The sequence below is a fragment of the Urtica dioica genome, chromosome 10 (genome assembly GCF_054948205.1).
Source record: "Urtica dioica subsp. dioica isolate 48M chromosome 10, U.dioica_male_clone48M_v1_H2, whole genome shotgun sequence".
NCBI classification, from domain to species: Eukaryota; Viridiplantae; Streptophyta; class Magnoliopsida; order Rosales; family Urticaceae; genus Urtica; species Urtica dioica.
Genome location: NC_142765.1, coordinates 23,486,029 through 23,510,832, shown reverse-complemented (window position 1 = coordinate 23,510,832; position 24,804 = coordinate 23,486,029). Strand labels below are relative to the sequence as shown.

The window sequence follows — 24,804 nt, the reverse complement described above, 5'->3', positions numbered from 1 at the left end:
ATTTCAGACATTTCAGTAATTTTTTGTCAATGATTTCAGACATTTCAGTAATTTTTTGTCAAGGATTTCAGACATTTCGGGTTCATGTATACATTACAAACCAAAATATCATCCAAAAAACTAGTCTCCAAAACTACCAAAGTTATTATCAACAAACATTACAAACCCAATTTTCATCCAAAAAAACTAGTCTCCAACACTATCAAAGTAATGTTCATCACCCCTTTTTCAGGCTTTTCAGTTTGGCTGTGTTCAACGGAGTGTAATCATCATACTTTATGGGCCGCTTGCTCTTTCTCTTCGAAACTACACAATCCAACATAAAATAATTAAAAAGAACATAAACCATGAAATATAGGCAAAGCAGTTTGAAAATTGAGAACTTACCATAGACACGGACAGATTCTTTCGCCGGAGGGTTGACGAAGTCGTCGTCGTCGTCATCGGGGGCTGCCACAGAGGTTTCCGTCGTGGGGGCTGCCACAGTTCTTGCCGTCTCTTTCGTCGGAGGGTTGACGAAGTCGTCGTCGTCATCGGGGGCTGCCACGGTGGTTGCCGTCACGGGGGCGTTCACGGTGGTTGCCGTCTCGGTGGCTGCCACGGGGGCTGCCGTCTCGCTTGCCGTCTCGGGGGCTGCCGTCTCGCTTGCCGTCTCGGGAGCTGCCACGGTGCTTGTCGTCTCCGGGGCTGCCACGTTGCTTGTCGTCTCGGGGGCTGCCATCCCTTCGTCATCATCGTCTTCATCTTCGTCGTTGTCATCATCTCCATCGTTGACATCCGGAGGGTCCAAAGTTTCATCATCTTCATCGTTGTCATCATCTTCATCGTCTTCCTCCTCACCATCTTCTTCTTCTTCACCATTACCGATATCATCATCCGGAGGGTCCAAAGTTTCATCATGAATATTAACAGCTTCGTCAGGGTCAAAAAATAAACCTTCATCATTCTCCACTGCCAAAAATTATGTCACAAAACACCAAAAATTAATAACTAATATTCGAAACAGTATATAAAAAAAGCCATAAAACTTCGAAATCATTAACAATATAAAACTAAAAACTTCGAAATTCACAGTTGAGAGAGATTACCATGTGGCGATGGTGACCTCCGCCGTGGAAACTTCTCCGATGGATACCTCTCTTCTTGTGTAGCGCTTCCCGGGACGACACTTACCAAATAATCGAGTTTCTCAGTCGTGTCTTTTTGCCACCTCATGATTTGCTTCCTCATGCGCTTCTGCTCCCTACACATTTTCTTAACATTCTGCTCCACATCACTCAAACGTCGTTCAAGTATTGAAAAATTCTCATCTCCACGCGGTGGGCAAACGTCCTCTTCATTCACGTACGCCGACTTCTTGTGCGCTACAACAGAATTGTAACCCGGATATTCTGGTATAGTAGATGGGTGTCTCTCGAGTATGGAGAGATACTTCTTCTCACCATCGGTAGGCTCAAGCGTCGGTGTTGCCTCCACCTATAAAACAAAACTTCGAAATTAATCATACATAATAGTTGGAAAATGTCGAAATGAAGCTGAAAATGTACATAAAATCTCCGAAGAAAAAAAGTTAGAAAACATACGCTTTGTCGGATTAACTTTTTTGTGAACCCCTTCTGTCTTGCTTGTTTCATGCTCACCCATTTGAGCATTCTCGGAATGCTATTCTCGCTCAATTTCTTGCCATACTCTACACCGACAAACTCTATGGCCTCGTACGCCCAAAATTGAACCGCAGGGAGAAACCCTTGGACCGCATACTTTGCGTCTTGAACCTTCTTCTGCTTCTTACCTCGATTCTCGTATAAGGTACGCAGGTGTTTCGGGTCCGTCGCTAGCAACCCCTCGAGAGTGGCAGCCCAACTAACGTGGCCCCACGGAAACGCCATAAAGTATGGGAGCTCATCGACCATACTTAACAACTCCTCCCAAATACCTTGCCAACTATCCTTTCCTCGTATGATGCCTTCCACAATCAAACACAGTCCGAGCTTGTACAAGTCTTCTTTGTTCGTGCACGTGTTAAAAGCTGCCTCTAAATCAGCAACAGACGGTGCCTTGTGAAGTTTTTTGTCGTTGTCATCAACGTGTTCGGGGTCAGGAAAATACGTCTTCAACAGACGGTTGCTTGAAAGGTGCTTCTTGAATTCTTCCGTTGATGGAAGCGTACTAAACTTTAGTCCGGTCATCAAACCAAACTCGTTTCTTCCGAAACGGATAGGATTCTTACCGATACCAAAGTAAATTGCATCCTGACATCTTTGCTGGATGCGTCGTTGGAGAAGTTGGTCTATAATCACACCATTAAAGTTGAAACCCGTAACGGAAGGGGAATCGATCCAACTAAATTGTGTGTCCTTCAACCTAGCATGTAATCCGAATACCATAAATCGTGTGCTTATTACCTTCAAGAACCCGCTGCCTCTGAAACTTATTTGACCACTGTACTCCTTACAGATGGGAACTAACAATTCATACTTCGATGCCTACAAAAAAATGAGAAAAGTTCGAAATAAAGAATCAATCACAGAAAACTTACTGAAAACTCTGAAATCCTGTACATAAACTAACTGAAAACTCTGAAATACATAAAAAAAGATAACTGCAAACTCTGAAGTCATTTACATAAACTAACTGAAAACTTTGAAAATCATTATATAAACTAGCTGAAAACTCTGAAATCCATTACAAAAAATAACTGAAAACTCTGAAATCCATACAAAAAATTAACTGAAAACTCTGAAATCATTTACAAAAGATAACTGAAAACTCTGAAATTTATTACATAACCTAACTGAAAACTCTGAAATTCATTACATAAACTAACTGAAAACTATGAAATCCATTACAAAAAATAACTGAAAACTAAATGAAATCCATTACAAAACATAACTGAAAACTCTGAAATCCATAAAAAAACATAACTGAAAACTCTGAAATCCTTTACATAACCTAACTGAAAACTCTGAAATCCATTCCATAAAATAACAGAAAACTCTGAACTCATTTACAAAAGATAACTGAAAACTCTGAAATCCTTTACATAACCTAACTGAAAACTCTGAAATTCATTACATAAACTAAATGAAAACTCTGAAATCATTTACAAAAAATAACTGAAAACTCTGAAATCCTTCACATAACCTAACTGAAAACTCTGAAATCCATTCCATAAAATAACAGAAAACTCTGAAATCATTTACAAAAAATAACTGAAAACTCTGAAATCCTTCACATAACCTAACTGAAAACTCTGAAATCCATTCCATAAAATAACAGAAAACTCTGAAATCATTTACAAAAAATACCTGAAAACTCTGAAATCCTTTACATAACCTAACTGAAAACTCTGAAATCCATTCCATAAAATAACTGAAAACTCTGAAATCATTTACAAAAACTAACTACAAACTATGAAATCCTTCACATAACCTAACTGAAAACTCTGAAATCCATTCCATAAAATAACTGAAAACTCTGAAAATCCATTACAAAAAATAACTGAAACGTCTGAAATCAAACACATAAACTAAATGAAAACTTTGAAATCGTTTACAAAAAATAAATCCATTACATAAACAAAGCAAACTTAAATCTTCGAAATCCCTTCAAACGGCTATGAACTTCATAACCAAAAAATCCAAAATCTCTAATCAAAACTACATCCCATCCCAAAATTTCACACCGAAAATACCAAAGATTTCATATCAAAACAATCTTAATCACCAAAAATTCATCGAAAACTTCAAACCCTCATACCCAAAATCTTCGAAACATATTCTAAACAACCCTAACAAGTCATAATCGAAGATTCTCAAATAATGTCATCTAAATAATTATGAAACCATTTCAATTTAACAAACCCTAAAACAATGGGACCCAAAACAAACTCACCATTTTCGTTTGGTTCACGACTCGGCTGGACTGGCGAGGAGGGCTCGGCTGGTTCGCGAGGAGGGCTAGGGTGGTTCGCGACTCGGCTGGACTGGCGACCACGGAGCGAAATGGCGAGTAGGGCTGGACTGGCGAGGAGGGCTCTGATGGTTCGCGACTCGGCTGGACTGGCGACGAAGGACTGAAATGAATAGTAGGGCTGGACTGGTTTACGACGATGGGCGTGGGTGCATGAGGATGACCGACAGAGAGAAGAGAAGAGAACGAGGGATTTGGGGCGGGACGGGATGAGCGGGTTTTTTTTTTTTGGGTTTTGAATTGAAATGGTTCGGGAATGGGAAAGGCACGCGTGAAATGGGAAGGAAGGGGAGTGCAGAGAAAATAAAGGATTGATTTTGAAAAGAATTTTAATTTAAGGGTAATTTGGACATTTTACATGGACAAATGCTTGGTTTCTCTAAAGGACCCAAAATATGGTTTGATTTTCAAAACACATGCTATACTAAGCTTGGTTTATCAAGTTTCCCTACTATTTATCCAAATCCTCAAGGTAGCTAATACAATCCAATGGTCATCACCGCTTAGACAGAATCGAACGGCTCAAAATTTTCATCAACATCAATATAAACTCACTCGCTACTATCATAAACCCTTTCTCAAAATCAGAAGCTTGTTAGGGTTTTAGACTGTCCCTGAACCAAGCGAAGTTCGAACCTAATTTGCAAGGTATTTACTGCTATCCTCCTATAAGCGGTAATTTCATCGATCGATTCTATTCCTGATTCCCAATTTACTTTATATTCCTACTTCTTCGCCTTCGTTGTTCATTTCTGTTTCATAGGTTTTGACTTGGGAGTCCTTTTTTTTATTGATGAGACGATCTGTCATTTTGTTGTCCTCTTATCTTTTATCCTTCTTCGGTTTGTTGATTATCAAGCTTTTGGTGATTTGAAAGCGAAGGAAATGAACATATATGTATCATTTTTAGGGTTTTTACTCTTCGCCGTGTTGTTTTGTTGCGTCCTGAGTTCTTATATTCGTTTCAGATTCCGGTTAAGATAACGCCAGTGTGTTCCTAGAAGTAAGTTTTTTGTATTGTGAAAAGTTCGTCTGATTCAGACCCCGAGTGTTTTTCCCTCGCCCTAGAATGCATTTCCATTGGTTTATTTGAAGTGGATCTGTTGAACTATTATTGTTTATTGTTTTTCATAAAGTTTTCTGGTTTAGCTTTGGTTTATTGGTTATTTTCGTTGTAATTTCTTGTCTCCAGGTTCATAAGATACCTTAGCTCGGAAATGGGTCTTGAATAATAAATGTCATTGCTCATTTTCAGGTTGTGGCAATGGCGTTTTTAAACAAAGCTGCGAATATTCTCAGGCAGTCCATAAGTAAGACAATGGGCTCTGAAGTGTCTCAAACAAGACTCTCTGCGTATCAAGCACTACGGTGCATGTGTTCCCCAACACCAAGCTCCAAAATTTTTATTGGAGGTGAATATTTCATGGTCTTGTTGGTCTTTCTCTTCGGAATTTCAAGTTCGTCCCTGTGTTTTGATCGCCTGGGTTTCATTTTTCCAGGTCTTTCGTTCCAGATGGGCGAAAATGAACTGAACGACGCTTGTTCAAAGTATGGCCAAATCGTTGACGGTAGGTCATTGGCTATTATTGCCTTTCTCGATATCAGATCACCCGTGTGTAGGCATTATCCGCAACTGACTATAAATTTTACTTGATTCAATCTGTGTATAATTCTTCCCCATTGCGCTTCATAGACGTTAGATTTGACTTGTATATTTACGTTTTTAACACGGTCAATTGTGCAGTAAGAGTAATCACGGATCGTGAAACTGGTAGATCCAGAGGGTTCGGATTTGTCACCTTCAGTACTGGTGAAGAGGCAAGCAGTGCCATCCAGGCCATGGACGGGCAGGTAATAATTATATCTTTTTTCTTTGCTCATATATTGCCTCTGAAAACTGTTGAAACCCTGTGGATGGGAAAAACTTTGACCCTCTACTTTGTTATGTTTTGATGATGTAAAATGGGTTTTGTGCATATGGTTGCTTCTGAAAATTAACAAAACTCGTTAATATCGGATAAACTTTATTGCCGATATGGCTTGGAGGGATCAAGATCAGGTAATCTTGGAGAAACGACAATATAGATAATTTTATAGTGTATATTTACCATAATTTCTTAGCCTAGTAAGTCTGCAGGTAAACAAAGATTAAATATCTGCAGCAAATGTCCCAACTGATTTAGGTGTATCTAATTCATAATATTATCATCATACTTCCTTTGCTTTTGAACTTAGACAACTAAATTTCGAACTTTGAAGTGACATATAAATATTTGGTAATATTTACTGTAACAAAGAAAAAGAACGATTATGGTATTTTGTGAGACATTTTCATTTTATGTCAAATGGTATTTATATACTGATGGGTTTGAAGTGAAGCCCGTCCTCTGCGTTAGATCATCACAGAGTTTGCTTACCCTGGTGATTTTTTTTTTTTTTACTTGCAGGAATTTGATGGTCGCCGTGTGAGGGTGAACTTTGCCACTGACAGGCGTGCTAGCACCGGAGGCTTCGGTGGCGGCTACGGAGGCGGTGGCGGTTACGGTGGCGGCGGAGGCTACGGAGGTGGCGGTGGCAGCTACGGAGGCGGAGGCTACGGTGGTGGCGGTGGAAGCTACGGTGGTGGTGGCTATGGAGGCAGTGGCGGTGGAGGTTATGGCGGTGATAGCTATGGCAGCGCACCAGCTTCCGGTGGTGGTTACGGAGACAACTCCGGCGGCGGTTACGGCAACGTAGCTGGCGGAGCCGGTGGAAACGACAGCTTTGGCTCCGGTTTCGGTGGGAGTAGCGAAGGTTTCTCAGGCGGCGCTGGTGCCAATGCTGATGGAGGATTCAAGGACAGCGACGATTCCGACTTTGCCAAAAGAGCTTGATGATTGAAGCCATATCTGAGGACTGTACTGCGTATAGATTCTTAAACAAACAATCTCTCTCTCTCTGCTTTTTTTAGGTTATTTTTTAGTGTTCCTTCTTGCTGTGGAAGTTACTTGAGTTTGTTGTTTTTGGTACCTATGATGTTGGATGCAGTATATCAAAGCCGGTCATTTTCTCTGATATAGAACTGAAATTCTGAAATAATTGGATTTCAATGGGAGTCGTAACGCCTGATCTCCTGACAACTAATTTCATAATCTCATCTTTTTTTTCTTTCTTTCAAGCAGTAGATAGAAGTGAAAAACCTATTGTTTTGATTATTAATTTGTTGTTCAGAGTTGTTTTTTGTCACAACTCACAACCACAAATGGTCATTGCATTTTGGGACTATGAACAAAGAATTTGTCACAAAATCTTCAACGGTCTATGTTTGAAGATTTTGTTTATCTTGAACCTGTCAATTCAAGTTTTATAAAAATCTAAATCTGTCAAAAATTAAAAAATTATGTCCGAATTATCTTTAAAATACCAATAATACAGGGTAACGATCACCATAATATTTGTCAGTGTTTTACAGTCGGCAACAAAAGATCAAGTTTTTAAAAGTTCAAAGGGGGCATTACCCCTAAAACCAATGCAGATCTTTATCTACCTCATTTCATTTGGTCTCTTTCTTGACATTCAAAATTTGTTTGATTAAAAAAGCAAAATTTATAGAAGTTCAAAATAATACTTCACGTTTTCGAATGATTTTCGATGCATGCTAATAATTTCTTTATGATAATGTAGTCGATTTTTTGTACCTTGGTCATATTTCTTCGTATTTGGTCGAAAACTTGAAAAAAATATTACAAATTTGTTTTTGAAGAAGACAATAAACTTTGTCCTATTTGGTTAAAAACACTTGAAGCAAATTAAATTTAACTTTTTTTTATGACAAATATATGAAGAAAATCTTATATTTACTAATTTTTTTTACAAATATTTGTTGCAACTAGTCAATCTCCGAATTTCTTTTAAAAATCTAACCAAAATTTCATTTTATTAGGAAAATAGTCTATCATATCGAAGTGAATTAAATTAATTGCTCAGTTAATTAAATTAACTTGAAACTTGGACTATTTTTTAAGAAGAGAGTGAACTATTGGACTACTGGTTTAATTACCCATTTTTTTTATGACAAAGTACAACACAAATATGACAATATATGAAGAAAATCTTATTTTGCAAATTTTTTTTTTTTTTTTTTTTTGGATCAAACAATTTGACACTTAGTTAATATATCACGACTTATGCCTCCTAAAACTAAAAGCAACAAACAAGTACACGAGAAGTGTAACATAAACCGTAAAAAAGAAGGTATAAACGTAAATTTGATTTTTTTTTGGTTGAAAGGATGGTAAATTTGATTTAAATACATAGAAGCATTGGATATCTTCCCGAACTTAAAAGCGGGTAAAACCCTTTTCGAAATCAGAAGCGTGTTCGGGTTTTAGACGGTCTTTGAAGTTTGAACCAAGCGAAGCTCGAGATTCACTCACAAAGGTGACATGTTTTCAGAGATACCATTCATCGACCGTTTCGAATTAGTTGATGATTGTATTTTTTTTATTTTTATGGTGTTGTTTCTTCTAATTTTGTTGTTCATTACTCTTTCTAGGGCTTTGACTCCGATTTCTTGATTGATTAGAATGAGTTCATGATTGCATTTATTTATTTATTGGTTTTTCTTTATCACGGTTGTTCATTTATCTTTCTAGGGTTTTGACTCCGAGATGGCCAGCCATTTTTGTTCTCGTGGTAATTATTGTTCTTCATCAATTACGATGACGTGAAACCGAAGAACGTGAAAATCAAGAGGCTTTGAGTCAGATTACGGCTATGATTACACTCGTGTGTTTTTATATATGTATGCATTAGATTAGGTGGAAATTTCTTGATTGGGTTCATCGATTCTTGGTGTTTTTATGTCTCTCCGGAGGTTTGTTTCATTTGCTTATTTGAAAATGAGGATCTTTCTTAGGCTTCTTTTTTCTTTGATAAACTCTCATTCTTTGATAAACTTGGTAAAGGCGCTTTATATCTATTGTCATTGTTCTGTTCTGTTTTCAGGTTGAGTGGCAATGGCTTTTTTAAGCAAATTTGGGAATATCTTGAGGCAGTCGGTTAGTAAGACTAAGACAATCGGCTCTGAAGTGTCTCCCGCGAAACTCTCCGCATTTCAAGCACTACGATGCATGTGCTCTTCCACGCCAAGCTCCAAAGTCTTTATAGGAGGTGCACTTATATACTTTGCGCTTTCTCTTCGGGCTTTAGAATATCGTTCTGTTTTTGTTTTTGCGTGTTAGATCCCTCGGATTTCATTTTTCACAGGTTTACCGTACCAGATGGGTGAAAATGAACTGAGTGAAGCCTTCTCAAAATACGGTCAAGTTATCGACGGTAGGTCTGTTGTGTCACCCCATATCTCTATAGGTTTTATTCATTAATTTAATTTTTAGCACCGTGCTAGTATTTGATAAATGTAAGCTGGTTGCTTTTTTTTTTTTTTGCGTTAAACGATTTATTGTTGACACGAAATATTTTGCAGCAAGAATAGTGACGGATCGCGAGACTGGTAGATCCCGAGGCTTTGGATTTGTCACATTCACTTCTGGCGATGAGGCAAACAGTGCCATCCAGAGCTTAGATGGGCAGGTACTGATTATACAAGGCCCTCTTATTTTTATTTTTAAATATGTTTTTAGTGTGCAAAATGATTTTTGTGTTTGTTTCTTAAAATTCTTGAAACCCGGTAAAATCGAACCACTTCATTGCCATTATATGGTTTTGGAGTTGTGAAACTCAGCTCTGACTATATATGAAGAAGCTACGAATAGTATTGTCTTGTTTTAACATTTATGGGATATTTTATGTGATGTGACAATCAACAAAATATGCAGCCAAAACTAAGATTTAATGTCTGGAAAAAGAGCTTATTTTGGCTGTAGTGCACAAGGTGTGGGTTTTATATATGGAAAAATTATACAAAATAGCCATTTGAAACTTATTGATTAGCAAAATAGCCAAAGTTATAATTTTTCAGCAAAGTAGCCAAATTTACGTTTTCAAATTTTTTTTTACGCCCAAGATTAAATTTTTTTTCAAATAAATTAATCATGGGGTCAAAATTTTTTTTTGAAATAAGATTATTGCAAGTTTTGGCTATTTCACTAATTTTAGACAAATTTTGGCTATTTTGCAAATCCATAACTTTAAATTGGTTATTTAGCTAAATCACCATTTATATATTAGTAACATGCTGATCTCGGTCTAAAACAAATCTGACCTGTGTGTTACATGTTTTTGAAATGACATGCAACACATCGACGTGCATATTTTAAAAGCGAAAGAAGTATGTATGGGACAAGCAATCGTAATAGGAAATAACATGGAAACTCGTCTCCATGATTAAGGATATATATTATAGGGTCGAGCGGTTATATAGCCCAATAGAACTTAAACTTTTGCAAAATAACCATAGTTTACCAACTATAAGCAAACTAGCCTAAGTAAGATTAATGTAGGCTGGATTAAATTTAATCCCAACGAACTATAAAGACAGAATATAAGTTATATGTAGGCTGAATTAAAATTAATCGAGACAGGATTGAAAGTCCTAATACTCTCAATTGGCTATTTTGCTACACCTAATGAAATTATGGCTATTTTGCAAAAGTCATAATTTGAATTGGCTACTTCATACCATTTTTCCTATATTATAACCAACGATTTCCCCGAGGAAAAGAAGGTTGGAACACTAATACGTATATAACCGATGAGTGTCAGTATGTGGGTGGGTAGGTCAAGCCAATCCTCAGCATCATTATGTCAGATCTTACTTATTTGGTGAAGCTTTTACTCGCAGGAGTTTCAGGGTCGCCGCGTTAGGGTGAATTATGCCACTGACAGGCGTGCTAGTGGCGGTGGCTATGGCGGCGGAGGATATGGCGGCGGTGGCTATGGTGGTGGAGGCTATGGAGGCGGTGGCTACGGTGGTGGCGGTGGAAGCTATGGTGGTGGTGGCTATGGAGGCAGGGGTGGTGGAGGTTATGGCGGTGATAGCTATGGCAGCGGAGCATCTTCCGGTGGTGGTTATGGCGATAATTCCGGCCGGGGTTACAACAACGGAGCCGCCGGAAATGATGGTTTTGGTGGGAATGAAGGTCTCTCTGGCGGCTCTGATGCGAATGCTGATGGAAACTGGAAGGACAACGACGACTCCGACTTTGGCAAAAGAGCTTGATCATGTTCTGGACCGTGCTGCCCATAGATCCTTAAAACCTTTCTCTCTGGTTTTTTTTTTTTGTTTAATGTTTGTTCTGGCATTTTTGGACATTGGATGCCAAATCTCAATGCGCAGATATTATCAATCACGGAGTTGTTGAAACGAATTCCAGAACTCAATAATTGGATCTCGAAGGGGAGTTGTGGTCTCTGGTGTCCTTTCCAGCTTATTTCGGAACACTTTTTTTTTTTTTTTAAGCAACATGTACTATATGTAAATTTTAATTAGTATATTTGTACGCACTTGTCTTTCTAATTATTTTCTGAGTATTTAAATGTAATATTCTAATCGGTATTTAATACTCGTACTTAAGTGTCAAAAGAAAGGTTTGAGTAGAGGACTGAGGACCAAAAGATTTGAATACTAGGACCATAAGTTAAAGTCCGAAAACACGCCAGAAATATCGGAAAAGCTAGCGGTTAAATAAAAAATATTCAATTGAATGTATAAATGTGGCAACGCAATTACAAAATAACCGTTTTGACCATAAACTCGACAATTATTATCTAGCTAACTGTACTTGACGATTATCAGAATATAATTGGTAAATCAAGGGTCTAATCAACCCAAGATCATCGAAATAAAACTCCATAAAAGGCAAGCAAGAAGATGGAAAACGGGAGACTCTGAATGGACACTTGCTATGTTTCTCACCTATCATTAACACCCTCGACATTTATTTATTATTCTTATTGTAACTAGATTCGCTTGTTATACATATAAATCGGCGTAGATATTCATGTAGTCTGCCTATTCTAGTCAGCAAGTTCTAGTCGGCGTGTTCTGGTCGGCATGTATATATATTTTCATTGAGATTGTAACAAGATTTTGCCATCGACAAATTTTATTTCTTAACTTATTAAATTACTTTTGCTTTTGTCGTGACTCAAACTTTTTCTTTATTCATTGGTCTAGCAGGATAAGTTGGATAAAAAATTTAGGAATTTTTTGGAGCTCTATAGCTAAATAGCCAATAGCGAACTTGAGTTTTGTTAAATAGTCACTGTTTTGTTAATTTTGTAAAATAGCCATTAACAGAAGTTACGTAGGATTAAATATCTAAAATACCCTTAATTAAACATTTCATAATTGAAAAAAATGAAACATTAAATGAGTTGACCATAAAACTCATTTATTGGCCCTTCTTCTTCTTCTTCTTCTCTCTCTCTCTCTCTCTCTCTCTCTCTCTCTCTCTCTCTTTCTCTCTCTCTCAACACCATTGACGAGCAAGACTAAAAATTTGGTGATACTGTTAATATCTGTAAATTTTAGTGAATAATGATTAATTTCAGTAAATAACAAATATTATATGTCAAATTAACCAAAATAAAGAAGTGACGGGTTGCAAAAAAAGGAGATCATAGATTCAACAAAATTATGTGTCAAATTAACCAAAATAAACAATTTGAATTAACCAAAATTATGTGAAAAAAAGAGATGAAAGTGACAACATATCATCAATTCGAATTTTAAACTCAAGAACACGTATTCAAATATCTTGTCTTTTGTTCACTGATTGTTCCAACCATATTTAAAATAGAAATGTCAAGTACAAGTTATGCAATCCCTAAATTGCATTAACAATGACAAGGTCCAAGAAGCAAGCTAGGTCAATAAGTTGAAAATTGTTAATCATAAATAAAATTCAGATTTTAAGAAGAAAAAAATTACTTAATTTCAATTAGAGATTCTTGATCTTATATAGTTTAACTTCACAACACACGAGTTCTTAAGACTATACATCAGTTCTTAATAATAACACACACTGTAATCAAAATGACGTAACAATTTTTTTTCCCGAACTCGATGCAACTAAAAATGAGGCCTCGGAGTCTAAGAAATACGACCAGTTCTCAGAACAATTAAATGATGAGCCAAAACAATACCTGAAATAATAAGAAATCGGTGCTCGAGCGTGAGCCTTGTTTGATTTGTGGTGATTCGTTTTGTATCAGGGTTTCATGGTCTTAATCCTTTTTTTTTCATGGAGTATTTTATTTGATGTCTTTTTAAAAGAGGGTACCAGAATTGAAATTCTGATGGAAATGGCATCGAGTGAGAGAGAAATAAGAAATTCAAAGTAAAAGCAAATAAAATGTAACTACTATTTCTAAAAATAAAATTACTGAATATTTTTTTAATAAATTACATGTTTAAGGGTATAATTGGGATTGAAATTTTGGTTGAATTGCCACCTATTTTGTTAAAAAAATTCAAATGTTGACGATTTTGCAATCCCGACGTTTCAAGTGGCATATTTCGTATGATTTTTTTTTCACTAATTTATATTTATATGTTTTGAGAAATTATTCCACATTTTCCTTTGTTAATTTTCTAATTCAGCCCCCTCAAAAAATTTATACATAATACCAACTCAAATTCTGGCTCCACCGGACGGTGCTGAATCTGAATATACAAAAAAATGTGACCTCAAAATATCAATCCGAAATTTACCAAGGCCTCAATAAGGACTAGCACAATACCAGAGTCAGTTATGGTGTACAAATAAGAGTGACATTAGCGTTTGGGTTGAATCAATATATTCTTCTATCTGTACAACAAATTGCAAAACTCAGGACTATCTTTGTCTTCTTCTCTTTTCACCATAGCTAATTTTCCTGCATTGAAGACAGCAATCTTTGAGCATTAATGACCACCGATGAGCCTTTCTTAGTTCTCTCCACAATCTGCTTTATCAACTCTCTCTCGACCTCGTCGTCGCAGTCGCTGACCTCGTCTCGGCTGTTCGTGCTGTCGTTCGACCCGAGAACCAACGAAATGTGTTCGCCCCGAATCCCGAGACTGCCCGGGAACAGGTCTCCCACCGATTTCTCTTCCGGGATTTCAACATTCCGAGCGGCGGATCCGAAAGTCGTCCCATCATCTAGACTCCGAAACACTCCTCCGTGCGACGACTCCGAGCAATGGATGTCCTCGTAGATCCTCTGCGGCGAATCCTCTTCGTCGGAGTCGCTCAGTTTCATCAGCTCTTCGCGGGCCTCGTTGTAAGCCTCGAGAGCGTCCCCGTATAGATCGACGACCAGAGGCTCGGTAGCGACCGGGCTTTCGAATCTGAGTTGTCGGCCGTTGGATTTGGGCGGTCCCCAATTTTTAACCCCGGATTCCATGACCCGAATCTTCCTGTGGCTGTTCTGAAGCGCTATCTCGAGCTCGTTTACGCGGCCTTCGAGCCTCGATTGGATGACCTCGTGCAGGCGCACGGTAAGCTCTCTGGGCGAGACCGCGTAGTTCGCGGCCTCGGGCGTTGTGGATGTGCTAGCCCCGTGCTTGTCGCTTTTTGATTCGGCCACGTCTTGTATCCCAAGCACGTCGATTCTTAACTCACCTTGCGAAAAATGCAACCCGAATTCCGGGTCAATCTGCGTACGAAATTCCATTCTTTATATCAGAAATTTTAGACACGGTTCATATTTACGATGTTAATTATTTTATTCTTCGAAGTGACTCGAGCTCATGACCATAAAGGTAGTAACAACGAGGTAAATCTCAAAATTTGACTGCAAAAAAAAAAGGTATGTGAAATAGATTCATAATCTTTTAATTTACACAAACATGTTCAATTACATCCATCTCTTACTAAAATTAATAGGAAAAGCAGACTGCCAAGACAAACAAAAAAAAAAACTCTGTAAATTACTGTAAGAAATGAATATACCTCATGAGCATCCGAAGACCTTTTCTCTAAAGTCGATGCGTTAAAGTTCAGACCTAGCCTCTCTAATTCAGCTTCAAGCTCTGCCTCAATTTTACTTATAGATTCTGAACTTTCCTCTTCTTTCTTAGAGATATCGACATTTACTACGTCGGATAAGAACTCCGACGCCTTTTCGGAGACAAAACCATCGCTTGTCGTATCATTATTCTCATTAGAAAGCTCCTTCACCGTCAACGAATCCTTCATTTCGAGTTCCTCTTGCAGGTCTGTGACCAAGTTCTCAGTGTGCTTCAACGAATCCTTTAACTCGTCAACTTCTCGTTTGTTTGTCACGAACGAAGCCATTATCCCGATAGAGATCCCAAGGCAGAGTAAAGACATCCCTTCCAACGAACCTAATCAGCAAAATCAGGATATTTAGAAAACCACAAAACATATATATAAAACGAAAGCCTATAAATACCAAAAAAAAAAAAAAAATAGTACCGTCACGACGATTGAATTCCATCTTGTCGATCATCCCTTTTTCTTTCTGTCCATTCCCGGTCTTATTAGCTTTTGCCTTCGCTGGACAATCCACGGACCCGATTTTCGCAAGCAAAGGAACCCCGTGTACATACTTAGCTTCCTCGGAGATCTCGCTCTCTTCGATAGCGCACGAATTTCGGCGCGATTTGCTGATAACGCGACTACCGTCCGTTACGAACAACGGCCTCATATTCATCGTGGTCGGCGATGGGACGGAGCTAAGCACGTACTCTTTCGATTCGCCGCGCTCCTTGTAGAGTTGAGCCATGAGACAGCTCTCCAACGAGTTCACGGGCTTCACGGAGCGTGCGTGGGACATTTTCGTTCTCAGCGAGCTTCTATTCATCGTAACACCGTTACCGAGGCCCGGCGGTAACATATTACCGCTCTCATACTCTTCAAGCTCATCGATACCACCAGAGAAACCCGATTGCAAATTCAGCACCGTGAAAGAAAATTCATCTTCCCCCCGAAGCTCTTCCAAAGACGACGTGATATCCGAAGCGACATTGCTTCGTTGCCTCGGCCGATTGGTCAGACCGCGTAAAGGACACCCGGTTGAATTCAGCTCGGGAAAATTGGGTTCCCGGGTAGACAAGCGTGACGATTTGTTTTCCTGCGAAATACTCTGCCAGTATTTGGACAAATACCCGGCCCCGGCAACCGCAGCGACTAGCCAAAAATCCATTTTTTTCGATCGGTCTCTTTCCCAGTACAAGCATTAGCTCAATAGTAAAACTCTTCTATCTTTCATACCACCCTAAAAAAAATCTCAAGTTCCTACAATTCTATACTGGTCAGAAAATCACCTAAACAAAATGCCTGAACTTGAAAACCGGCATAGACTCTAACAAGGCCATGAACATAATCGACCTAGAGTTATGAAACCCAGATAAAATATTTAGCCAAGATATACACGGAGAATGAAAATCAGGCACAAGTTAACAAACAAGCGAATATGAGCTTTAACATCAGACTCGAACAAAATGAGTGCTAAAGCAATACGATGACTAAATCAGACCGTACCATCAGAGAAAAGCGACAGGCTTTGAAGGCAAAACCCCATCGACGAACCAAACCCATTTCGACATTCTAAACCCATACCAACCCGAGAAGCGAAAACGAGGGAAAATGAAAGAACCAGAAACGAAAAAGGCTAACTTTTTTTCTTTCAGAACTGTAATAAGTTTGTCAAAGAAATCCCGTGAGAGAGAGAGAGAGTTAGACCCGAAACAATGTTGTCTAAAATCCACACCCACGAATTCTTTTCTCTATAGCTCTCTTGAGGAAATTTGCAAAAAAATGTGCTCTCTTTTTCTTTGAATGGTTTGCGGTCTATTTTCTCTTTATTTAATCATTTTATTTTTTTGGTACAGGTTTTTCGTTTAGTCATTTTCATCTTACCGCTTATATGTCTATTTATTCGATATCGTTTATTAAAAAACTAAGGTTAAGTTTATTTAAGGATGGATAAATGAATTTTTCAAATCCCTTTCATAATAAATTAGTTAATATATAGAAAACTGATATTGCTTCCAAAATGGTGTTTCTGGGTAATAATAAACTGATCTCGTGGGCCTGCCTTGGACGGCCATCTTTCATTTTAGTTGAATATTTTTGGATTCTATATCTTCTCGAAACATGTTTGTTTGGTCAATTATCGTCGAGTACCACTCAAATAAAAGGTAAAATAAAAAGGGGGAGTTTTTTAATTTTTCATTTTAATTAGACCCAATTAGAAAATTACTCACTAATTTTTTTTATTTAGAAATCATGCATACCATTTTTTATACACGACAGAACTCAGAAGTAGGTGAACAAATGAGCATGTTCAAAAAACCAATTTTTTTTTTTTGGAAGATTAAATAGAACCTCGTTAAAATATTTAGTTAAATCCAAAAATATTGTTATTTTAATTCATGGGTCTCTGTAAAAAGACGAAATTTATATTATACTCAAATAACTCTCATTATAAATCGGCTTCTACCGTAAAAGTGTCACGCACAATGGGCAAAACCCGTTTTAGAGAATAAAATTTTGAAACTTGTGACTACAACGCCCATTTATAAATTTCATGAGCTGTCCGAGTACAAGTTCCTCTTAACTTAACAAAATTCAACCGAATTAAATCTAGAAAGTAAAGACAACACAAAAGAAAAAAAGGTTTGAGTTGCCACAGAGGATAAATGAGCACTTTTTAATGTTGTACTGATGTAATATTTTTTGTGGTGTTTGGATTATCTTATTTTGATTTAATCTCATAACTTAGTTAATTATATCGGACTTTTTTTTTTTTTTAATAATATTGCATATCAAATAATGTAACCAAATGATTCTAAAAAAATATTCTCCATATTACCCCATACCAAACGCCCTTTAATTACACTTTGAAACATAATTCCATTTTGTATTTTTATTGGCCTCTAACTTTTTCCGAGATATAGTATTTCAAATTTTTGTAATTTTTTTCCTCGGTATTTTCATTGAGCATCATCATTTTCGTAATTCTAAACTATCGATGTATCATTGATCAACACAATTGCGCTATTAGAACCGCCTGTGGTTTGATCTAGGGTCGGACCCTATTATTGCACGTAGGTTCGGGTGTGGTGAAGTCTTATATTCTCGTCGTCCTTGACTCGCCAAAAAAAAAGATTCCGGTTTATCGTCACTTCATCAATAGTCAGCCTTCATGTTCTTCGTGCTCTTCATGCGTTAGTGTTCTTCACGCTCTTTTAGATCTTTGAGTCTTTGAATCACCAGATCTTGTAGAGTCTTCGTGTTCTTTGGATCTTCACGCCTTTGAGTCCTTGGATCTCAAAAGCTTCAAGTCCTTCGGTTTTTTTGTCATGTCTTTGTGTTCGTCGTGTTTTTGCGTTTTTTGCATCGTCATCGATTTTCCATGGTTTTCATGTTCTTCACCTGAGAATTAAGAAACATGAATTAGGGGGTCCGAATGGATTTCTCTCGACGCGCATTCCGACGTTCAACGTTAGTCGAGGTGAGGGGTCTCATCTCGTCGCTATAAGGTATAGAGAGGAAATATTGATCTAGCGAGAGTTTTCTTTTCAAGTCGAGAAAACCTTATATTGAGTTATGAGTGAGAGAGTATTTATAATTTTTCTCATAAGGCATGGCGGGAGGTACTTGGTCGGGTGGTGGAGACGGGCGGGTGGTCTTGATCGAGTGGTGGGGACGACCGGAAGGTCATTTTTGTATATTTTTTCTAATTTTGATGGAGTGTATTTTAAATAAGTTTAAAATGGTATTAATTACTGGGAGTGTTAGATATATAATTATTTTAGACTTTTTATGTTAAAACTTCTAGTATAAGTATCTAATAATTAAGAAATTAACTTAAACTAGTAAAAGTTCAATTATATTTACCATCACCAAATATTTTCTTGAATATTTGAATAATTAGAATATAATTTTTAGCGAGGGAATTTTTTTTTTTTTTTTTTTTTTGGTGAGAAAATGCACTGAGTTTCTATTAAAAGTTGGGTAAAATACCCTAAAATACAAGAGAATAGCATCTTACAAGGCACACCAAATACTTAAGTCGTAGTGAATCTAAAACAAGTACAACTGATCGCTCATTTTGTGCATGCTTCCAACAAACGAAAGATCAAATAGCACTTTATACATCGAGCACACATAAGACTCTTTCAAAATACCTAAAGCGGCTGATAGATAGATCCAAACAATCGGGCTCCGATGACCATAAAGAAGATGACTCTTCTGCTTGTATAGATCAAAATCTAACAGAAAACCCAGAAGATGACTCTTCTGCGTGTATAGATCAAAATCTAACAGAAAACCCAGATCGGCAAGGGAGGTGATGACTATTTCGTCTCCTATCAAAATCGAACAAATAAAAAAAAAACAATTAAATAAAGTGTTCACCACCAACATAGACCAAAAAACAACCAAATCAGCAAGAAAAACAAACAAACACAAAATAAAAAATATATCCCAACAAAAATAGGCCGTCGTAGTCCAAAATCGCCGCGAGGGTAATTTCTTCGTAGTTATTTTACTTCAAATGATTATTTTGTATACTTTTGTCTAATTCTCCATCGAATTTTCAAACAATATTAAAACGTTTGGAGTTGTTTTACAACGAATGTTTCATAAATCTTAGATAAATAGTCATAAAGATGACGTGACCTAATAAATAAAAGTTTCTATTTACTTAAAATTTATATTTGTAAATATATAAAATGACTATTTAAGTAAAATTTAGTAAGAATGTCAAACCGTAGCTATTTACCTGATTGACCCTTATTACATCAAGTCATCAACTACTATTACAGTTAGGCAATACTGTTTCGTCAATGTTCAAATCATCTCTCACTCTTCGTCATCCCCGGCGATCCATTGCCGCCTTGCGAATCCATCTGCTCGCATTCGCCGTCCGACCGCCGAGCTATCGTCGTCACTCCGCCGCGCTCCTTCGAACTGCTCTGGTTGTTCATTTTTTGAGATCCAATCGATTCCTGAGGCAAGATCTTCTGTCCCTATATCTGCATTTATCGATTTGAACGAAGATTCAGAATTCTTGTTTGATGATTTGATGAACGAGTCTGATTCGATTTGTTCAATGCGTTTGCGTTTTTTCCCCCGACTTTGTGCTCATGCGTGGAATTTGGTCTTGGATTATTTCCCAAGCTAACACGATCAAACTTCGAATCGACGTGTATACGGCGAATGAGATTTTGAGAAACTTTACGGGCTTTATCATTCCACAGTTTGCTTGGTTCCTTAAACCAGCTTTTTGGACATCATTTGAACGGATTTTCTTTATTCTTTTTGCGCATAACCGAATTTTAAGCGTTTCTCTAACCATTTTGTGATCCGGAGGGGTTGTAAGAAAATTTAGGAATTGTGTCGGTTTTTTTCAATAATAAGATGGAAGAAACATAGTTTTATCAATATTGTGGCGTTTTGAAGGAAATCTGAATTGCATAATTGCATACTGTATAGAGCACCAGGCCAAACCCAAGCTAGACCAGTATGCATTATTACATACTGGATAGAAAAATACACTGAACTCATTGCATGAAACGAAAGCCAAAAGGGAAATGCGAGAGTTGATTCTATCCCGTAATCCTACAAAGACGCTTTTCTTCAAAGATATAACATAAATTACTGTCTTCGAATGTCCCCGAGCACTGTTAGAGCTCCAAGTTTCGAACTTCTCTTTGGTTTGTTGAAGGTCTGCAGAGCTTTTTCAAGCAAAGTAGAAACTCCTCTTTAAGGTCAGAATGAAAAGGGGAAATTAGAGTCGCATTAACAAATATGTGAATTGACTAAATTTATTTATTTTATTCATAAAAAAACAGCGAAGAAGCCTCATGATCACTTCACTGCTTGATTTTCAGAAACCCCACAATGCGGATTGGTTTAAAAATTGATGTAAACTGCAGAACTAACGAAAATCATTTGATTATATCGGGAAATAATGTACGAAAACGATGATACAGACTTATTGTTGTATCTTATTATTGAGTCTTCTAAACATTATGTTGGGGTTGCTACAGTTTTGAGAAAACGGGCGAGGCAAGAAATGCATGTCAGCGAGAACGAAGGCATTGAAGGTAAAACCTTCGTGGTGACCGGCGGCTTGGGATTCGTGGGCTCCGCTCTGTGCCTCGAACTCCTCCGCAGAGGGGCGAGCCGTGTCAGAGCCTTCGACCTCCGCTCATCTTCGTCTTTCTCCGATGGCCTTCGCGACCGCGGGGTCCACTTGGTTCAAGGTCAACTCACTAAAAACCTAATCAATACATTAAGGCCTCAAATGTTATTACCATGTTCTAAACAAATTCTGAAATGAATAGGCGATATTGGGGTCAAAGAAGATGTTGTAAGGGCTGTTCGAGGAGCGCACTGTGTGTTCCACTTGGCGTCGTTCGGGATGTCTGGGAAAGAGATGCTTCAAATGGGGCGCGTTGACCGAGTCAATATCAACGGGACTTGCCACGTCGTGGACGCTTGCCTCGACTTGGGTGTCCCGAGGCTCGTTTACGTCAGCACATACAATGTCGTCTACGGCGGCCGAGAGATTCTCAACGGCAACGAAGCCTTGCCCTACTTTCCCATTGATCTCCAACCCGATCCTTACTCCCGGAGCAAGTCCCTCGCTGAGCAGCTCGTTCTCAAGGCCAATGCTCGCCCCTTCAAGTACACACCTTTTTTTTTCTTTTTCTTTTTATTATTGTTTGTTTTTTTTAGTAAATTGTCTATTTCCCCATTGGTTTACCGTGGTTGTGTCACTTTGTTAATTTTTACAGAAAGTTGTACCTATTTAGAGGTTTTGGATTACATTTTATGGTCGGGTTTTGAATTTCGTGATTGGCTTTGAAATGGCGTCAGCTTAATTCTGAAGTGTTGTTTTTTTTAAAATATTCAAGTAATTTGGTCATTTTTATTTGAAAAATTTAGCGATATAAGCCACATAAACATAAGCGTTTGTGTTTTAGCCAACGTTTTGTAAATTTTCGTAAATAGCAAAAAACTTTTGTAAATGTTTTGTGAATAGCTATATTTACTAGAAATTTACTCCGTATTTTTGGTTATTTTGATAGTGCAAATAGATTTACGTGGCTATTTACAAAAAATTAACGAAACGTTGGCTATTTCAAAATTTCTAACGTTTCATATGGCTAGATAGCCACTGGACCCTTTTTTATTTTACAATAACTAACAGGACCATACTGATAAATTTATATTTAGTGGGACTATATTGGATGATTTTTTTTTAATCAGGAGCAAAGTGACACAACCACATAGTCTAAAAATGGCAAATATAATTTGATTCTTTGTTATTATTTCTTTTATGTCTATCTTTCGATCGCTGGTGGTCTGATCATATCGGTCGACAGAAACAAGGAGCGCCACGGAAGCGGACGTCTTTATACCTGTGCCGTTCGGCCCGCTGCCATCTACGGGCCCGGCGAAGAAAGGCACTTTCCCCGCATAGTCTCCATGGCAAAGCTTGGCCTCATGCCTTTTACGATCGGCGATTCTTCCGTGAAATCCGACTGGATTTACGTGGACAACCTCGTTCTCGCACTCATCATGGCAAGCATGGGTCTTCTCGACGACATACCCGACGAAGATCGCCGCCTCGTTGCTGCTGGCCAGGCCTATTTTGTATCCGACGGTAATTACTTCTTCTAATTCTCCACTCCTCGCTGATTGATTTTTGTTAACAGTGAAACAATGAAATCTTAGGATAAAAGGAGAACCAAATTAAATATTTAGAAAATTAGGAAAAATAGTCAAATTTAAATGTTTGACATTGCTAAATAGCCAACGTTTGGTAAATCTTAGGTAAATAGCCACTTTCAGTTGTAAATCTTAAGTAAATAGCCAGCGTTTGGTATATAAAAGTTGCTATTTACTTAAGATTTATGTCTGAAAGTGGCTATTTACATAAGATTTACCAAACGTTGGCTATCTTCCTAATGGACTCTTAAATATTTTGCAGGGTCTCCGGTCAACAGTTTTGAGTTCATTCGACCCCTCCTCGCGAGCCTTGATTACAAACTTCCGACCACTTCCATAGGCGTCCCTCAAGCTCTCCTCATCGCAAAAGTGTTTTTGGGGATTTACAGCTTGTTGTATCCGTGGCTGAACAAATGGTGGCTTCCTCAGCCTCTCGTCCTTCCTACCGAAGTTTACAAGGTTTTTTTTTTTTTTTTTTTTTTCTGTTGTTGCCAAAATGGAATTCGGTTTCTGACTTTCTCAACAGGTTGGCGTTTCCCACTATTTCTCGTACCTGAAAGCGAAGCATCACCTCGGGTACGTCCCGCTGGTGAGTCCCCGAGAGGGCATGGCTGCGACCATCTCGTATTGGCAAGAGAGGAAAAGAAAGTCTCTGGACGGACCCACGATCTACGCTTGGCTGTTCTCCGTGATCGGTATGAGTACGCTGTTCTGTGCTGCGTATCTTCCCGATATCGGCCCGGTTCCTTTTGTTCGAGCATTTTGCTTGTTCTTCTTTTTCGGGTCGATGCGGATCATGAGGACGATCTTTGTTTTGGCGACGATGCTCCACGTGGGTGAAGCCGTGCACGCGTGGTTCCTGGCCAAGAGGATCGACCCTCGTAACGCCAAAGGTTGGTTTTGGCAGACACTTGCTCTCGGGTTCTTTTCCTTGCGATTTTTACTTAAGAGGAGACCCCAGAAGTAGAGCGAGAGAGACTATATATGCGTTCATGTAAAACCACATCAATGCTTTGTTCTAAAAGAAGTTTTTTGTTTTTGTTTTTTTGTTTATGATCTATAGAAATCATTCTGATTCTACGGCGAAGTCAGGGCATTGAAATAAAATAAAATATCAAGAAATGTCAATTCTATACAGGCACCAAGTACAATTGGGCATGATTTTGTTTTTTGCATTTTTAACTGGTGGGATTCGCATTATACACGTTTTAATAAACTTACATTCAAGACTATTTTTTTTAAATTAGTATTTGTTGAAACTAATCAATCCTCTATTTTTTTTTTAGAATCTAGCCCAAATTTCATTTTACTAGAGAAATTGTCCACAAAATCGAAGTTAATTAAATTAACTGTTCAGTTAATTTAATCAACTTCGGCATGGTGGACTATTTTTAAATAAAATGAAATTTATTCTATTTTTTAAAAGGAGGGTGAGTGGGCTATTGACACCTAATTGTCCTACAATAAATATAAATCCAAGACTTAATTCAAGACATAAAATGATTGATTATCAGATTTAAATCTCCTTTATTTTAGAAGTCGATTGATTTATTTTTCCCTTTTTCAAAAAAGAAGTTTCATTATTTATAATAACCAATAATCCTTCTCGTTAATCTCAGTTAAAGTATTTTGGGATTATTCCAAATGTACGAAAAAATGAAAAGCGTTTTCACATCATCCATTTACAATGTGTTTTTAATGATATTTATGTCATGAGAAAACGATATTTAGTGACAAATATGCTAAAATATCCTTCACATATAAGTCAATTGAGTTAATAGGCTGCCACGTATGCAAGTTGGTTATTTACAAAATATTTACTAAAAGTTGGTTAATTTACAATTCTTATAGTTTAGGTGGCTGACGTAGCCAATTTTTTGTTAAAATAATGATGAATTACATAAAAAAAAAAAAAAAACTCCATTATTAGAGCATCTCCGGTGCATTGCACCAAAACTCTATAAATAGAGTAAAAAATATAAAGCTCTATATTTAGTTTAACTTTACACTAAATGAATAGAGTTACACTAAATTTGTGTAACAATGTTCATTTGATGTATTGGTCACACAAAATATTTAAGCATTGTTTTAATTAATCCAAATTTAATCAATATATTTTTAACTGTTTGGAGCTTTATTTATAATTCAAATTAATTTTTTCAATACTACTTAAATTAAGCCAATAATTAAAAAAATA

General features: G+C 37.5%; 5 protein-coding genes across 7 annotated transcripts; 3 read left to right on the top strand and 2 right to left on the bottom strand.

Moving 5' to 3' along the window:
* Nucleotides 1-941: 941 nt before the first annotated feature.
* LOC149384213 (uncharacterized) lies at nt 942-2,621 on the bottom strand. Its single transcript, XM_089627999.1, has 4 exons — nt 2,604-2,621; nt 1,584-2,486; nt 1,136-1,476; nt 942-951 (listed from the first exon to the last, which is right to left on the bottom strand). The coding sequence occupies exons 1-4, from the start codon at nt 2,619-2,621 to the stop codon at nt 942-944; spliced, it is 1,272 nt and encodes a 423-aa protein (XP_089484125.1).
* A 1,813-nt stretch (nt 2,622-4,434) lies between these two features.
* Nucleotides 4,435-7,117, top strand: LOC149384212 (glycine-rich RNA-binding protein 2, mitochondrial-like). 2 transcript variants are annotated; one of them, XM_089629456.1, is made up of 5 exons: nt 4,435-4,620; nt 5,228-5,384; nt 5,472-5,540; nt 5,717-5,823; nt 6,420-7,117. In XM_089629456.1, the coding sequence occupies exons 2-5, from the start codon at nt 5,237-5,239 to the stop codon at nt 6,843-6,845; spliced, it is 750 nt and encodes a 249-aa protein (XP_089485582.1). In that variant the 5' UTR covers nt 4,435-4,620; nt 5,228-5,236; the 3' UTR covers nt 6,846-7,117. The 2 variants fall into 2 exon arrangements, with proteins under 2 accessions (XP_089485582.1, XP_089485583.1); XM_089629457.1 differs by having other exon boundaries at nt 4,530-4,647.
* Nucleotides 7,118-8,270: 1,153 nt separating this feature from the next.
* On the top strand, nt 8,271-11,456 carry LOC149384211 (glycine-rich RNA-binding protein 3, mitochondrial-like). Of its 2 annotated transcripts, none has more exons than XM_089629604.1 (5): nt 8,271-8,391; nt 8,959-9,123; nt 9,220-9,288; nt 9,437-9,543; nt 10,754-11,455. In XM_089629604.1, the coding sequence occupies exons 2-5, from the start codon at nt 8,970-8,972 to the stop codon at nt 11,129-11,131; spliced, it is 708 nt and encodes a 235-aa protein (XP_089485730.1). In that variant the 5' UTR covers nt 8,271-8,391; nt 8,959-8,969; the 3' UTR covers nt 11,132-11,455. The 2 variants fall into 2 exon arrangements, with proteins under 2 accessions (XP_089485730.1, XP_089485731.1); XM_089629605.1 differs by lacking the exon at nt 8,271-8,391 and adding an exon at nt 8,425-8,445 and having other exon boundaries at nt 10,754-11,456.
* Nucleotides 11,457-13,489: 2,033 nt separating this feature from the next.
* On the bottom strand, nt 13,490-16,645 carry LOC149384210 (uncharacterized). The gene is made up of 3 exons (XM_089629383.1): nt 15,336-16,645; nt 14,850-15,244; nt 13,490-14,553 (listed from the first exon to the last, which is right to left on the bottom strand). The coding sequence occupies exons 1-3, from the start codon at nt 16,063-16,065 to the stop codon at nt 13,783-13,785; spliced, it is 1,896 nt and encodes a 631-aa protein (XP_089485509.1). The 5' UTR covers nt 16,066-16,645; the 3' UTR covers nt 13,490-13,782.
* Nucleotides 16,646-19,695: 3,050 nt separating this feature from the next.
* Nucleotides 19,696-23,742, top strand: LOC149384209 (NAD(P)-binding Rossmann-fold superfamily protein). The gene is made up of 6 exons (XM_089628083.1): nt 19,696-19,881; nt 20,921-21,136; nt 21,218-21,560; nt 22,262-22,542; nt 22,870-23,066; nt 23,134-23,742. The coding sequence occupies exons 2-6, from the start codon at nt 20,947-20,949 to the stop codon at nt 23,572-23,574; spliced, it is 1,452 nt and encodes a 483-aa protein (XP_089484209.1). The 5' UTR covers nt 19,696-19,881; nt 20,921-20,946; the 3' UTR covers nt 23,575-23,742.
* The last annotated feature ends 1,062 nt before the right edge of the window (nt 23,743-24,804 follow it).